The sequence below is a fragment of the Miniopterus natalensis genome, chromosome 1, assembly GCF_054644295.1.
Source record: "Miniopterus natalensis isolate mMinNat1 chromosome 1, mMinNat1.hap1, whole genome shotgun sequence".
Taxonomy (NCBI): Eukaryota; Metazoa; Chordata; class Mammalia; order Chiroptera; family Miniopteridae; genus Miniopterus; species Miniopterus natalensis.
In genome coordinates, this window is record NC_142081.1 from 37,307,037 (window position 1) to 37,321,728 (window position 14,692).

General features: G+C 45.5%; 1 protein-coding gene across 1 annotated transcript in view; it reads left to right on the forward strand.

Moving 5' to 3' along the window:
• The window catches only part of PYGL (glycogen phosphorylase L), a 36,643-nt gene that overhangs the window by 19,424 nt on the left and 2,527 nt on the right, over positions 1-14,692 (forward strand). The window contains exons 6-19 of the mRNA XM_087820529.1: positions 1,162-1,273; positions 1,961-2,043; positions 6,483-6,626; positions 7,364-7,456; positions 8,167-8,313; positions 8,619-8,782; positions 9,252-9,366; positions 9,944-10,045; positions 10,442-10,589; positions 10,706-10,764; positions 10,867-11,008; positions 12,445-12,652; positions 13,509-13,643; positions 14,074-14,140. Coding sequence (XP_087676655.1) covers positions 1,162-1,273; positions 1,961-2,043; positions 6,483-6,626; positions 7,364-7,456; positions 8,167-8,313; positions 8,619-8,782; positions 9,252-9,366; positions 9,944-10,045; positions 10,442-10,589; positions 10,706-10,764; positions 10,867-11,008; positions 12,445-12,652; positions 13,509-13,643; positions 14,074-14,140 — 1,719 coding nt within the window. The remainder of the gene's footprint in view (positions 1-1,161; positions 1,274-1,960; positions 2,044-6,482; positions 6,627-7,363; positions 7,457-8,166; positions 8,314-8,618; positions 8,783-9,251; positions 9,367-9,943; positions 10,046-10,441; positions 10,590-10,705; positions 10,765-10,866; positions 11,009-12,444; positions 12,653-13,508; positions 13,644-14,073; positions 14,141-14,692) is intronic.

A 14,692-nucleotide genomic window follows, 5' to 3' on the forward strand; every position in this document is an offset into this window, starting at 1 on the left:
CGAGCCATGTGCTTCCCCAGCTGCCTCAATGATGCTTCCAGGGTCAGAAGGACAAATTGTGTTTGAACCCAGACTCCACCCCACTCTGTAAACAACTTTTCCTGATTGATTACAACTTGCTTTAAAAATCACCAGAGACCTTTATTGCCTAGTGAAAGATACTCAGAGAAGTATGATTTATTACTTTGAGGTCATGGTGCCACGAAAGCATGACTGAATATGTATGATTGATTGTTATAGGCTATAATGCTTCATTCATTCATAATTCATCAGACTCAAAGAGATTTGTGTTTGGATTTCACCCCTACTGCTGTCACCTTGGACAAGTCACTTCTCTCGCAGCCTCATTCACCTCAAGTCCAAAAGGAGAGGGTTGCACTAAGTGATCTCTAGCGTCCTCCCATTCAATTAATCTGTCATTTCCTTCCTTTAGAGCTGGAGCCTGGTAAGGCAGGGAATAGAACGAGTCTGTTCCCCATACATTTTAAATTCACGTGAAACACAGGTCATCTTCCTGTCCTCTATTTCAACGACTGCCACAAAGATTGAACTAGGTTGTCCAAAGCTTACTTCTTAGACCCATCTCAGCTAATTATCAGCTGATTTGTTCAGATCACTAACATAACTATTCTTCGCGCAACTGTGGAAAACCTAGCCTAGCATTTTAAACATCATGTGTAATCTGTCTTCATACACTTCCTGTTCCATTGATTTTTTTTTTACCGTATTTGAAATCAGATCATTGAATAACCTACACTAAACTTATTCTGATTGCCGTTTTTTAATGGGTACAGATTCACATTAGTCACTTTGTTGGCACATCATATTTTATTATTCTTAGAGCAGTGGCTTGATCTGATACATAAAAGATCCGCGTCCAGATCAAGGCAAGGGGCACAAAGAGAAGTCAACATGGACATGACACAGAGGACCATCGGCCTGGATGCTGCCAGCCTTCCAGATTGTCCCAAGGGGAGGAGAGTCCGCAGTGCCCCTGATGCCGCCCGGCCCCGGGGCCCTCGTGTTGGTTTAGGCCTTACTCAGTTTGAGTGGGTGATAGAGCCAAGAACAGGTTCCCGGTTGCTATCCCCCAGCCCCTTGTTCAACCTACGTCGTCACACTTGGGAAGCAGTGAGCAACTACTTCGGTTTAATCCCGCAGGTGGTCCTGGCCCTGCCCTATGACACCCCGGTGCCCGGGTATATGAATAACACCGTCAACACCATGCGCCTCTGGTCTGCTCGGGCGCCCAATGACTTTAACCTCCAAGACTGTGAGTGCGGCACAGGGGGCCCTTGTTCCTTAGAGCGTGCGCTTAATCTTTTTGATCTCAGAAGCAAGTTAGAACTTTGCTCTGGAAAGGTGGCACAGAGCAAGGGTCTTGGGGACTAGGACATACGGTTTCTCTTTGATTGCTAGTTAGAAGCAGATTGAGCTTGAGAAAGAAAAGCCTTGAGTTTCTGATCTGAACTCCTCGGTGACTCAGCAGCCACGTGAAGGAGCAAGTATGGATGACATTTTTTTTTTTAAATATATCTTTATTGATTTCAGAGAGAGGAAAGAAAGGGGAGGAGAGAGAGAGAAAGAGAGAGGGGGGGGACATCAATGATGAGAGAGTCATTGATTGGCTGCCTCCTGCACCCCCTGACTGGGGATCAAACCCACAACCCGGGCATGTGCCCTGACCGGGAATCAAACCCCGATCGCCTGGATCCTAGGTCGATGCTCAACCGCTGAGCCACGCCCGGCCGGGCTAAAGGACATTTTAAAAGCCGTCCTTCAGTGTGGCCTCCTTAGACTGCCATGTGGGTCACAGCATAAGGGTTTATTGAAATCCTTTTGGGATTTGGGGAATTCTGGGAATCCCCCATGGTACGCAGCACACATCAGGTGAGGGCGAGGGACTTTGGTGGCAGTGGCTGGCTTGTCCGTTTGCTCAGTTTTCTAATGTTCCTTTCAGTTAACGTTGGAGACTACATTCAGGCTGTGCTGGACCGAAACCTGGCCGAGAACATCTCCCGGGTCCTCTATCCCAACGATAATGTGAGTGGTCAGCTTGCTGTCTCAAGGGAAACAGGAGCAGCGGATTTTAGAAGCGCCTGTTCGGTAGCCCCCATAAAGCACAGCTTTGAGACTGATTTTGCCTCTTCGGTGCAAAGGAATCTCCATATCTCTTCCTGAGCTGTCTAGATTTCCCCTCCCACACAAGTAAGGAAAACGAATTTGTGCAGTTCATGGAGTCAGAATTGGTATTTTGCCCTTGATTAGTGACCCCATGACTAATTGGGAAGCTCTGTAAACAGATTTCAAAACAAGCCTGGATATAAAGGAGGAGTTGAAGCCCTGCTTGCTTTCCAAACAGAAATTCCATCCACACTCAAGAGTCTGGGGAGGTTTCCTGCCTGGCTCTTCCCCTCAATGACTAGGCTCTTCTGGCCCTCTGACCCCCGGGGAGGTGGGGCCCTGGCCCTCGGAGCTGACCCTGGAGCAAACACTTGTTTCCTGTCCCACTTATTCATCACTTTAGTCTTTTCCTTATAGTGATTATTCCTAAATTTACACTAAGAATAGCTTAGCTAAAAACAACAACAAGAAAAAACACTTGGAATGGAATCTTAGATGACTGCTATAGATTCTTATTTGGTTTAAATATATTTAACCTCTACATGGATAAAATCATTTTTTAAAGATGTAATGATTTTCAATAATAATAATAATCTCAGAATTAACCATATTAGTACTCTGCTCTACAAAGATGGCACAAAACAAAGATTTGGGGACCAGGACATAAAGATTTGAGCACCCAGGCCAGATGCCCACTTGGTGTTAGACCGCAGTCTCTGAGGAGGAGTGAGTTTTGCTGTAGCATTTTCAGGACTTGGTGTGTGTTACTTTTCCTTTGGGAGAAACATTGTGACTTCAATACATTTCAAAGAAATCTCTGACCCAAAAGCAAAAGGTGGTTCTATTTCATGGTCAGTTAAAGCAAGAACCCTTCCAAGTCTGGGGGCTACCCTGCCTCGCCAAACCCAGCCTGCAGGATTGTTTAACTGGAAGGGGTTTGAACTCCATCCTGCTGTCTGCAGTAACCGTAGTTGGAAATAATCATCGACAGCAATTGACAGCATCTACTAAGTTAGCATGAGGTGCAAAGTTGACTAAATCCATTGAGTGAAGGGTAGCTCTCTTGCGCTTGTTTCTAAGTACAAGTTAATAAATCATTTTTGAACTGTAATTACAAGAACAAGCTCCTTCCTTCTCCCCAACTTGGCCATGCCCTAGTCCAGATGAGATTTTTCCAAGGATCTGTCCTCCCTCTGCAACAAGTTAGATATTTTTTTCTTGCTTAAAGCTCTTTGAAGGCTTCTGATCACCTCTAAGAGAAGTACAGAATCTTCAATGTGCTCTCTAAGTTCTTTGTTAATACCACCATGAGTTCTCTGACGCACGCTCCATGATCTTGCCCTGGCAGTGGGGTCCCGATGTGCAGAGCAACTTGCCCTGCCTGTTCTTTCTCACCTGACGGCCTTCCAGGCTTCCTCCTCCTGCAGGGAAGACTCTGGCCCTCTGTGCTCATCTGACAGATTCCTACTCATCTTTCCGGGCTTAGATAAAAAATTACCTGAGCACCCAGGTTCCCAAAGTACTGTGTATATACTAAAATATAACCTGAATTTTTTTAAATCATTACATTTTACTTAAAGCCTTGTTTACACATCTCCCCCCCCCAGTAGTTTGAACTTCTTGAGGTCAGCGATTATGTTTAATCATTTTATTTCTGGGATATTAAAAATTCCCTAACTCAATAACTGTTTAAATTTATTTTGGATGGATTTATAGTGCTTTTTTTTTCTGTTTTTAAGAATAATGATTTCATTATAATTTTTACCATGATACATGCCATTAGGAAAAAATGTAAGCAATATAAAAGAGTACTGAAAAGAAAGTAAAAAAAATTCCACCTATAAATTCTCATTGGTGATATCATTCCAGTTTCCTGTTGACTTTTAATTTTTTATTTGGTTTTTAAATATTTATCAAAGTTATACATGCACATAAGAGAAAAACAGGTCTGTGAGGCTTATATAAAAACGTAGTCTCCCCTTCTCCCATTTCCACTTCCCAGAAGCAACTACCTCCCTTGCTTTCCATTGTTTTCCTGGATTCTTACCTCCATATTTCTAATAACATGCTGTTGTTTCTTCTTGGTTTGCCCATTTTACAACTGTTTGTTGACTCCCCACTGTAGAAGACGAGAGCATCGCTCACTCCCTCACCTAAACTCCCACCTCACCGCACAAACGCATATTTCTTACCCCCTCTCTCTCTCCATATAATTGCATAGTAATTTTCACCAGCTCCTTAATTGGTGTTTAAATTATTATGACCATGCAAACGCTTCAGGATGCTGATCTGTACACATGTGTGTCATCATATAATAATTATTTTTCCTTTCCTTAAAAAGTTTTTGTTTTTCCTGGAGTTAATCCTTGTTTTGCTTGCTTGGGTTTCTGAGTACTTTTCCCTAATGTATCTTCCACTGCCCCTCAGCTGTAGAAATTTCCTCTCGATATATTCAGACACAAGAGGTATTCTGTTAACTCAGTCTTTTTGAAAAGCCTCCTCTGGATCTCTTCTGGTTGACGGCTCCCTTGTCATCTCAGGGTCTTCTTTCTCTGTTATTCTGAGGACCCCTGTGCTCATTGAGTTTCTGGGGTCATTTGTTTTCACATATTTCTTTTTGTTTGTTTATTTACTACCTTGTTTTGCTCATACACATGCTCCAGGGGCTTCCTGGGAAAGGACGTATGGACCTTGCACGTCGGAAAGTGTCTTATCCTGCCCTCACATCGATAAGTTTGCCTGGATATAGAACGCTCGGATTTTTTGTTGATGTTGTCTTCTCGTGTTCAGTATTGCTGAAAAGTACAGTGCAATTCTGATTCTTTTTAAATTATTTTTAATTTTTAAATTACAGTTGATGCAATTCTGGTTCTTGATCTTGTGTTTTGAATCCTGCTCTTTTTCCCTTTGAAAGCTTCTAGTCTCCCTCTCTCTAAATATACCCTCCCACCTCCCGCCTTCGCTCAGCCCCTCCTTTCCTTTCCTTAGCCACCTACTTCCAAGTTACTAAACTTGGGAAGGGGGTGCTTTGGTGTGAGTCTGTTTTCACCCATGGAGCCTGGGTATCCTTGTCGTCTGGGAACACAGCACTACAGCTGTCTAAGAAACAGTCTGGAACTATTGGACATCCTCAACTAGTCCTTTAGTTTTCTTACCTTTTTTTCTTATATTTATCATTTCTTCGTCTATTTGCTCAAACTTTCTGGGTGATTGCAACTCTCTCTTCCAATCCTTCTATTGGGTTTTTAAATTTTGCCAGCATGTTTTAATTTCCAAGCAATCTTTTTTTCTCTAGATATTTTCTTAAAGCATCTTAATCTTATTTCTTGAATACACTATCTTTTCTAATCTATCTGAGGATATTGGTAATATTCTTGTATATTCTTTTTTCTAATCTCATTGTCCTCTGAGTTGGCTTTTGTTATTTTGACCTCTATCTTTCTTTTACAAAGTTTTCTTAGATATCTTATGACTCTTAGCTGCCCATTACAGTTTACAGAAGGGGTACCCACAAGCTTTGGAGTAACTGTACACTTGGGTGGGGTTTGTCTGTGATCTGGTGGGGCCATTTCCCGGGGGAGCACCTCCTGTCAGTGTCTTTAGGTGTCCCTCTTGGCTGGTCAAATTCCCTAGAGAAGACTCTTGCAGCTTCTTTCCTGGTGGAATTAATATCGACTGCTTGTGCTCTGCAATTTGGCTGGGAGAAGACGACTGAGAGTCTCCGCATTCAGTACATACCCTTTCACTTCCACCCTTCCCCGCATTTTCAGTGTGGGGTGGCACCCCGCCTTCACCCGTCCCTGCTGCCCTCCAGTGCAGAGACCCTGGTTGACCATCTCTACAGCAACGCCAGCAGCTTCTGTTTCAGTCGGGAAAGGAAACTGCTCAGCTGAGGGGACTGGGATGAGGTCTGAGGCTACTGCTTCTTAGGCTCTCAACTGACCTTTTACCCCATCTTGACCCCTACTTCCTAAGGCGACCTGGTGCTGTCATTTCCTGAGCCTCTGGGGGCTTTGATGTATAAATTGATTCGCTTTTTGGCTCTTTTCCAATATTCAGTCAGGATTCAGCTGTCCTGGGCCTCCTGGCTCAGTTGTCACTCGTCCGCTTTCAGCTTCTAAATTGTTGCTGTTGTCTTCTCTCCCGTTCCCTTCACTCTTTATCAGCGTGCCCTTTTAGTATCCCCTTACTGTCACTTAAACGGAGTTTCAGGAAGGAGCAAAGGCCAGGTGTCCAACCTGCCATCTTCTGCCAGATGTCCATGGGCTTTAGCCTTACAGCTCTCTGGGCAGAGACACCGGCCAAGTTTTGGCCACACTACCAATGCGAGCCACTCACTCAGTCTCTCTGGCTTAAAGTTCTTTGAAGGGAAGGAGCTCAGACTGAAGCAGGAGTACTTCGTGGTGGCTGCTACCTTGCAAGATGTCATCCGACGCTTCAAGGCCTCCAAGTTTGGCTCCACGGATAGTGCCGGAACTGCATTCGATGCCTTTCCAGATCAGGCAAGTATTCAGTCTGTGAACTCAGGTGGGAACAACTGAGGGGACAAGGACTTCTATCAGATTTACTCCTCTATCTCAGTGCTAAAACAGTTGAGTAGTGCCCGGCAGAGTGGCTCAGCGGTTGGACACTGACCTAGGATCCAGGAAATCGAGGTTCAGTTCCCAGTCAGGGCACGTGCCTGGGTTGCGGGCTCGATCCCCAGTAGGGGGCGTGCAGGAGGCAGCCGATCAGTGACTCTCTCATCATTGATGTCTCTCTCCCTCTCCCTTCCTTTCTCTGAAATCAATAAAGGTATTAAAAAAAAAAAAAAAAGTTGAGTAGATCCCTGGCTGGCGCTGCTCAGTGGTTAGAGCATCGGCCCGCACACCAAAGAGTCACAGGTTCGATTTCTGGTCAGGGGCAGGTACCGGCACCTGGACTGCAGATTCAGTCCCCGGCCACAGTCGGGCCACATGCAGGAGGCAACCAGTTTGATGTCTCTCACATCAGTGTTTCTCTTTCTCTTTCTCTCTTTCCCCCTTTCACTTCCCCTCTTCCATTCTTTCTAAAAATCAATGGAAAAAATATCCTCGTGTGAGAATTAACAAAACAAAAAAAAGTTGAGTAGGTATAGCGTGCTAAAGCGTTCCATGGGAGGTGGGCGTTTCATTTGGCCTTTGCCTAGCAGGCGTGAGGCTAAGGAAGCCAGACCCGGGCCGTCAGTCGCCTTCACACTGACATCTCTTCCTCCGCACAGGTGGCCATCCAGCTGAACGACACTCACCCTGCACTCGCCATCCCTGAGCTGATGAGGATTTTTGTGGATATTGAAAAATTGCCCTGGTCCAAGGTCTGGATAGTTTGGCTTCGTTTTCCTTCAATTAATCAGAATATCTGTGGTTGGGAGATTTTGCCAAAAGCTCCTTTTGTGATTTTTAAAAAATAAGTGACTGTTGCTACTTCAACAGTTAGAGGTAAACTTTGCCCTGGTGCTGACATTTCTCCATCTTTACTGCTTTACAGGGAGTTAAGACCAAGAAATGAACAAATACATTCCTAATGGGACTTACCATTTGGGTGTCTAAAAGCATTCTAAATTAAGCTCTCTAACCTCAGGATACAGTTCATTGAAAGTGCCCTATAGCTTTGGAAGTCAGTATTTTAAACATACTTTGTACTGTCTCACAATATTCCTTGAGTTTTTATTCTACAAATTTTGTTTATATAAAAAATAAAAGACATGGTAGAATAGTAGAGAAGATTGATCAGCATGCTGTCTTAAGTTTTGTCCATGAGTTATAGAACTAGCTGCCTTTTTGTACCCCAAAAACATATTCCCACTCTGGACCATTCTAGACACACTTGATTCCACTATGGACCACCATAGTGGAATCAAGTGTGTCTAACTATATACAAACAGATAGAATTGTCCTCTTGCAAATGAATTGTCCTGTTAAACAGATGGGAATGGAGGAAATGCCTGGCCGGGTGTGATGGGGTGTGCACCGGCAGGGCAGCCTTTCTTGCAGAGGAATCAGCTAAGCCCTTCCTTTCCCTCAGGCCTGGGAGATCACCCAGAAGACCTTCGCATACACCAACCACACAGTGCTCCCAGAAGCCCTGGAGCGCTGGCCGGTGGAGCTGGTGGAGAAGTTGCTTCCTCGACACTTGCAAATTATTTATGAGATAAATCAGAAGCATTTAGATGTAAGTCTCTTTGAGAGTTTCATGAGAATGAGGTCTGAGAGGTTTGGGGTGGCTACGGTGTTCCCTCTTACCAAACTTCGGACCTAAACATCTTTCAATCATTGATACATCGAAAGTATCCAAGTCTGGGTGGGACTCTAAACTGGAGGGATGGCATCTCCCTAATGCTAACCAGCCCCTCTCTGTGGAATTGAAGTTTTTATATATTCGCTCCATCAAATTTTTGCTTGGGAAGTGAATGTTCGTTCAAGGTTGCTTTAAACCTGAGTGACCAGTGAGTGAGGCCTTTCTCTTCCTTTGGCTAGAAAATCGCGGCCTTGTTTCCTAAAGATGTGGACCGTCTGAGGAGGATGTCTCTGATAGAGGAGGAAGGAGGCAAGAGGATCAACATGGCCCACCTCTGCATAGTGGGCTCCCACGCCGTGAATGGCGTGGCCAGAATCCACTCCGACATAGTGAAGACCCAAGTGTGAGCATCCATTCCTTGGTGGTGGGTCTGGCATTGCTTCATCAGTGCAACAGTGCTAGTAAATCCAGGCTTGCTGTGGAGATGAGGAAAGGCCCTGTCAAAATGTTTAAAAAGTATTTTTTTCTATACAAAGTCACCTTCTCTTTAGAAAAGGCCTTCCTCTCTGAACCATCCTAATTCTAGAGTAGGAGCCCAAAAGTAAAATTATTCTGCTGAGAAGTCTGGTGTATACATCAGTGCAAGAAAATCATATGGGGGTGATTGGATTTGGAATTTTTCTTGCAACTATTTTGAATTGCAAATGGATTTCTATTTAGAATGACAGCCATAGCTGCCGTCAGCCCCTCCCTCCACCTTTATTTAATCTTTCTAAGCCCACACTTTTTTTGAATATAACTTTGAACTTCATCCTGCATGCAGGAACCTGCTGTTTCAGCCAGATTCAGTGATGTGTCCCTTCTGTCTCCAGATTCAAGGACTTCAGTGAGCTGGAACCAGACAAGTTTCAGAATAAAACCAATGGGATCACTCCAAGGCGCTGGCTCTTACTCTGCAACCCGGGGCTCGCAGAGTTGATAGCAGAGGTAACTGGGAAGTGCCGAGAAGGCAGGAGTGAGATCTGACTGGGATGCAGGAGCATGAACGCACTTATGACTTGCAAATCCAGTCTGTGGCAGGGCTGGCTTCATCAGTGTGTGGCCTGTGCAGTCCCACGAGGCTCTGTGCGTGATTTAATTCTCTGCTGCAGTCATCTTGAAATGCTTAATTTTTGAACAAGGGCCCCCACCAATTAATTATGTACCTGGTCCTGGCTACAGTATTCATAGGACACACAGATGGCAGATGGTAACCCTGTTTAGTAAAAGAGGACAATAGAAGTCATATAAATAACTAGTGGAACCTGGGTTCTTTGTCACCCTCTTGAGGTAGATTTCCTGTTTTTAACACTTAAGAGCACTTAAACTACGTTGACAATACTCGCAAAGCGTTTCCCACACAGCATTTCTAGCCTCTCCTGTGCGTGGAGCCATCCCGCATATTGTGTGGTGGGTGAGCTGGTCTCATGCAGCTGAGTGTGAGCACTCACCACAGTGTCAGAAACTGCTCACTTGGCCTGAATGCCGCCCCTGACTAAAGCCACCACTTCCTTTAAACTGAAAGAAAATCGGGGAGGACTACGTGAAGGACTTGAGCCAGCTGACGAAGCTGCATGCCTTCCTGGGCGACGACGTCTTCCTCAGGGAGATCGCCAACGTGAAGCAGGTGAGGCTCCGGTGCGGGCTCTTCCCGACACGCGCTTTCAGGGTTTAGGCTCCAGTTGTTTTTGGTTTTGTTTTATTTTTCTTTTTAATCCTCAGCTAAGGATATTTTCTCCATTGCTTTTCAGAGACAGTGGAAGGGAAGGAGGGAGGTGGGGGGAGAGAGCAACATCTATGTGAGAGAGACATTATCTAGCGACTGGTTGCCTCCCGCGTGCGCCCGATGTAGGGGGGCAGGGCAGGGGGCGAACCCGAAACCCAGGCACATGCCCTGGACCGGGAATGGAACCTGCGACCCTTCAGCGCTCAGGCCGATGCTCTGACCGCTCCAGTTTTTAAAGCGGGGCCCCCCGATGCTTCTGCGTCACCAGGACGCCCCCACGGTGCCCTGTCTCCACAGGAGAACAAGCTGAAGTTCTCTCAGTTCCTGGAGGCGCAGTACAAGGTGAAGATCAACCCGGCGTCCATGTTTGACGTGCAGGTGAAGCGGATCCACGAGTACAAGCGGCAGCTCTTGAACTGCCTGCACGTGATCACCTTGTACAACCGTGAGTCGGCCCTGCGGCCACCGGGCGCCGCGGAGGTGGAAGCAGCACTCGGTGCAGGCCTCGCCACCCCGGCCACCACCCGCCCCGTGTCCCACCCTCTTCTCCGTCTTTTTCAGGCATTAAGAAAGACCCTAAGAAGCTGTTCGTGCCCAGAACAGTTATAATTGGTGGCAAAGTAAGTTGATTCTGTTCACGGGGGATGTGGGGGCCCTAACCTCGTGCCATTTCTCCACTCCCCATGGCCACCCTGTCAGCATGCTCGACATTCCTCCCCAAGGCCGCCCCAGGATATCACATGGCCAAAATGATCATAAAGCTGATCACGTCCGTGGCAGATGTGGTGAACAGTGACCCCGTGGTCGGAAACAAGCTGAAAGTCATCTTCTTGGAGAACTACAGAGTGTCTCTTGCCGAGAAAGGTAGTGCCTTCGTTGCAGACCGTGCAAGGCCAGGGCATGTTCTAGGGAAAGGGGACGGGATGTGGAAAAATGGGGCAGCCGAGCTCAGGGAGCCCGTGACTTGGGCTAGAAGGTGTCACTCAGGCAGAATACGAGCCTAAGCTAAGAGCTTTCAAGGTGACCCACGGACAGTGAGATTGCTGTCCCCAGAGTCAGTATCCCAGTATGCATTTCACAATATCGCAATATACATTAGCCAGCGCATTTTCCTCCCAGCTGGTCAGCGCGGGGGGGGGGGGGGGGGGGGGGGGGGCCTGAGGTTTTGGTAAAGTGCTGACTGTGCTCTACAAAAGGAAGGAGAGTCTTCAGTTCCCAGTCCCAGTTTTGCAGTAGAACACCAAGCCCCCAGATAATCCTCTGGTCACCTCGTTTGTTCATGTGGCAACAGGGAATGAGGACAGGCGTCAGGCTGCCAGAGCACGAGGCTCAGATGTGCCTCAGATGCCCCTCTGAGATCAAGAGTTGAGTTCCCACATGGGGACAGTCAGACTGGCGAGAAGCCAATGTCCCTTTCTCTGCCACTGGGACCTTTGCTTATTTGCATCACATGCCCACAAAGCACCATCCACATTCAAATGCCAGCTGTGTATTGACCCGTTTCCCGAATTGAAAAGGGAGCTTTCTCTTTCTGAGGTGTTTGTGGGTCCTCTGATGTTACTGTTTAAGAACTGTCCGCAAGAAGGAAAAAGAGCCAGGTTCCTACAGATGCCAACGAAGACATACCTAATCCACAAATAAGCTCTCGAAACAAAGCAGAGAATTAGTCCCAACCTTTGTTTTCAGAGAAAAGGGGCTGGGAGGACTACGGGCAGTACTACTTTGTGTGTAAATCGGGCTGAAAGGTCGGAGGGAGGCTTGGTGTCTGGCCCTAGACACACCTCAGTTGCATGTGGCTTATTTCCCTGCAGTGAAAGTGGGAGGGTGGGAGAAGTAGAAGGAACACAGGCAACCCAATTTCCTCTAATTGCAAAAGAACAGTCAGGAGAGACTGAGTTTTAAGGATCAAGAAAGAGAAGTTTCAATATATTATTTAAAGTTATAAAGAAGGAAAAATAAAAGTAAAACCGTAACAAAAATGGGAAGGGAGAAATGTGTCAGCTTTTATAGCAGAGGGTCAATAGATGCTATTTGAAGTTTATAGACCAAGAAAGAGTAGTATAAGCATACACTTATTTAGCACTGTGGTCATAGCCACCAAGATAGCACATCAAAAACAGACAAAAGTGGTTGTCTGAGTTGAGGGGAAGAGTGAGACCTGACCTTCACCATTTGAATTTTTATCTCGATGGCATGTACTACTTTAGTGATCAAAACAGGCCAGCTAAATAAATTCTTAGGTAAAATAGAAGCAGATAGAGAGAGAATCACTCATTTTAACACTCCTGCCTTGCTTGCAGTCATTCCAGCCACAGATCTGTCGGAGCAGATTTCCACGGCAGGCACCGAAGCCTCGGGAACAGGCAATATGAAGTTCATGCTGAATGGGGCCCTGACCATCGGGACCATGGATGGGGCCAACGTGGAAATGGCAGAGGAAGCCGGGGAAGAGAACCTGTTCATCTTTGGCATGAGAATCGATGATGTGGCTGCTTTGGACAAGAAAGGGTGAGAGAACAGCTCTCCCAGAAGGGTACCTGCCCTCCCAGGTATCCCACTGAGGCTGAGTCAATGAAACTTGAGAGCGGACATCTCCCATAAGTCAGAGGAGCCTCCCGGCCACAGACTAGTCTTATGAAACCCAGCAAGTGAAAGAGGAGCTTGGGCCCCGGTGCATGGGGGTTGTCACTCTTTGGTATCAGCCAGTGCAGAGCTAGTCACTTCTCTGCTTCCTGTGATTTTTACCTTGATCAAAAGATGAACCAGTTTTTAGTTAAAGGTTTAAAACATCTAGTGCTCCTTTAAGATGGCAAAGAGATGGACTAAAATGTGGGAGGGGGTAGGTGTGGATGTACAGAAGCACCCAGGAATAGTTTCTCTTAGTGTCTGGGTAGGTTTATTAACCTGGATTCAAACAAGAAATAAAAGAGTGCTGCCCAAAGGAACTACAGGGGTCACAAAATTTGGAGGGTGTCAGGTATACTTCCTGATGCTGGGAAGTAAGTTTTAACTCAGTAGCAACAAGTTTGGGGATCTGTGGGTCCAAAAACTGGTTCACTTAACACAATGCTTGTTTAGAGCTGTCAAGTCTGCTTTGAAATGATTCTTACTGTATTTTACCAGATTTGACTATTGCTCTGCAACTAGAACTTTTTAATCTATTATCAGTGTCTTCATTTACAAGGAATTAATCAACTTTAAGTGGGAAAAAATGGCAGGATCTAGTCAAATATTGTTGATACCCATATTGAACTTTATGACTTCTGCAAGTGCCGGTATCTGAATGCATCTTTCACAGCTAATGTGGTGTTATCAATCACAAACACTCACAGAGCCGCCGCCTTATCACACCCTCACCCCACAGGTACAAAGCAAAAGAATATTACGAGGCACTTCCAGAGCTGAAGCTGGCCATTGATCAAATCGACAATGGCTTCTATTCTCCCAAGCAGCCTGACCTCTTCAAAGACGTAATCAACATGCTGTTTTATCATGACAGGTGAGTTCCCCCAAGACGATGATGCTATTTTGGCCGTGAAAAGGGAGCAAGAACATCTTAAACCATCTACAACCCAACCATGTCGATGAACATAGATCTGTGATGGGATAAGCTAACCTAGGCTTGGAAAGAAAAATTAGATATTCTCTGCTGGCAATACTAGGAAGCTAAGAATAAGACCCGCACATCTGGTCGTCTTTTCCTGCTCCCACAGTGTACACAGCTTTCAGATGCATCCACGAGATGGTCTTCCATGTGGGAAGGACCATAGAAAGATTGAGGGCTGTTTAAATTTCTTGTGAATAGAAATGTGAGTTTGGTAAACCAGCCATGCCTGACATTAAGCAAAGGAGAATTTTAAATGGACTCAACACATATTTGTTAATGAAGCTTTTTGTTCTGATTTTTCCTTCCAATCACAAAAAAACAGGTTTAAAGTGTTTGCAGACTATGAAGCGTATGTCAAGTGTCAAGAAAAAGTCAGCCAGCTGTACATGGTGAGTATACCGCTGAGACTTAAAAAAGTAAATCAGCTTACTATGGGTAATTTTTTTTTAATATGTCTTTATTATTGATTTCAGAGAGAGGAAAGGAGAGGGAGAGAGAGAGAGAAACATCAATGATGAGAAAGTCCTCATTGATCAGCTGCCTCCTACATGCCCCCGACCGAGGGTTGAGTCCAGGCATGTGCCCTGACTGGGAATCGAACCTCGATCTCCTGGATCCTAGGTCAATGCTCAACTACTGAGCCATACCAGCCGGGCATACTATGGTTAATTTAAAATTTTGTCTTTTTTTTATTAAATCTAAATAACAGGGCCCACTGACCCATCAAAAAGGGAAGTGAGATAACGGTCTAACTTGTTCAGATCAAAATTTGACTTTTCCCACGTTCAGGCAGAGGTTGACTTGACATTTCAGTAGCAGTTGTAAATGTTTTAATATCCAAGTAAAAAAATCACAAATAATTTGATATTTATTGAGCCCCCACCATGTAGCAGGTATGTCCTGGAAACTAAAGGTGTAAAGCCAAACTGAATACTCGTTTT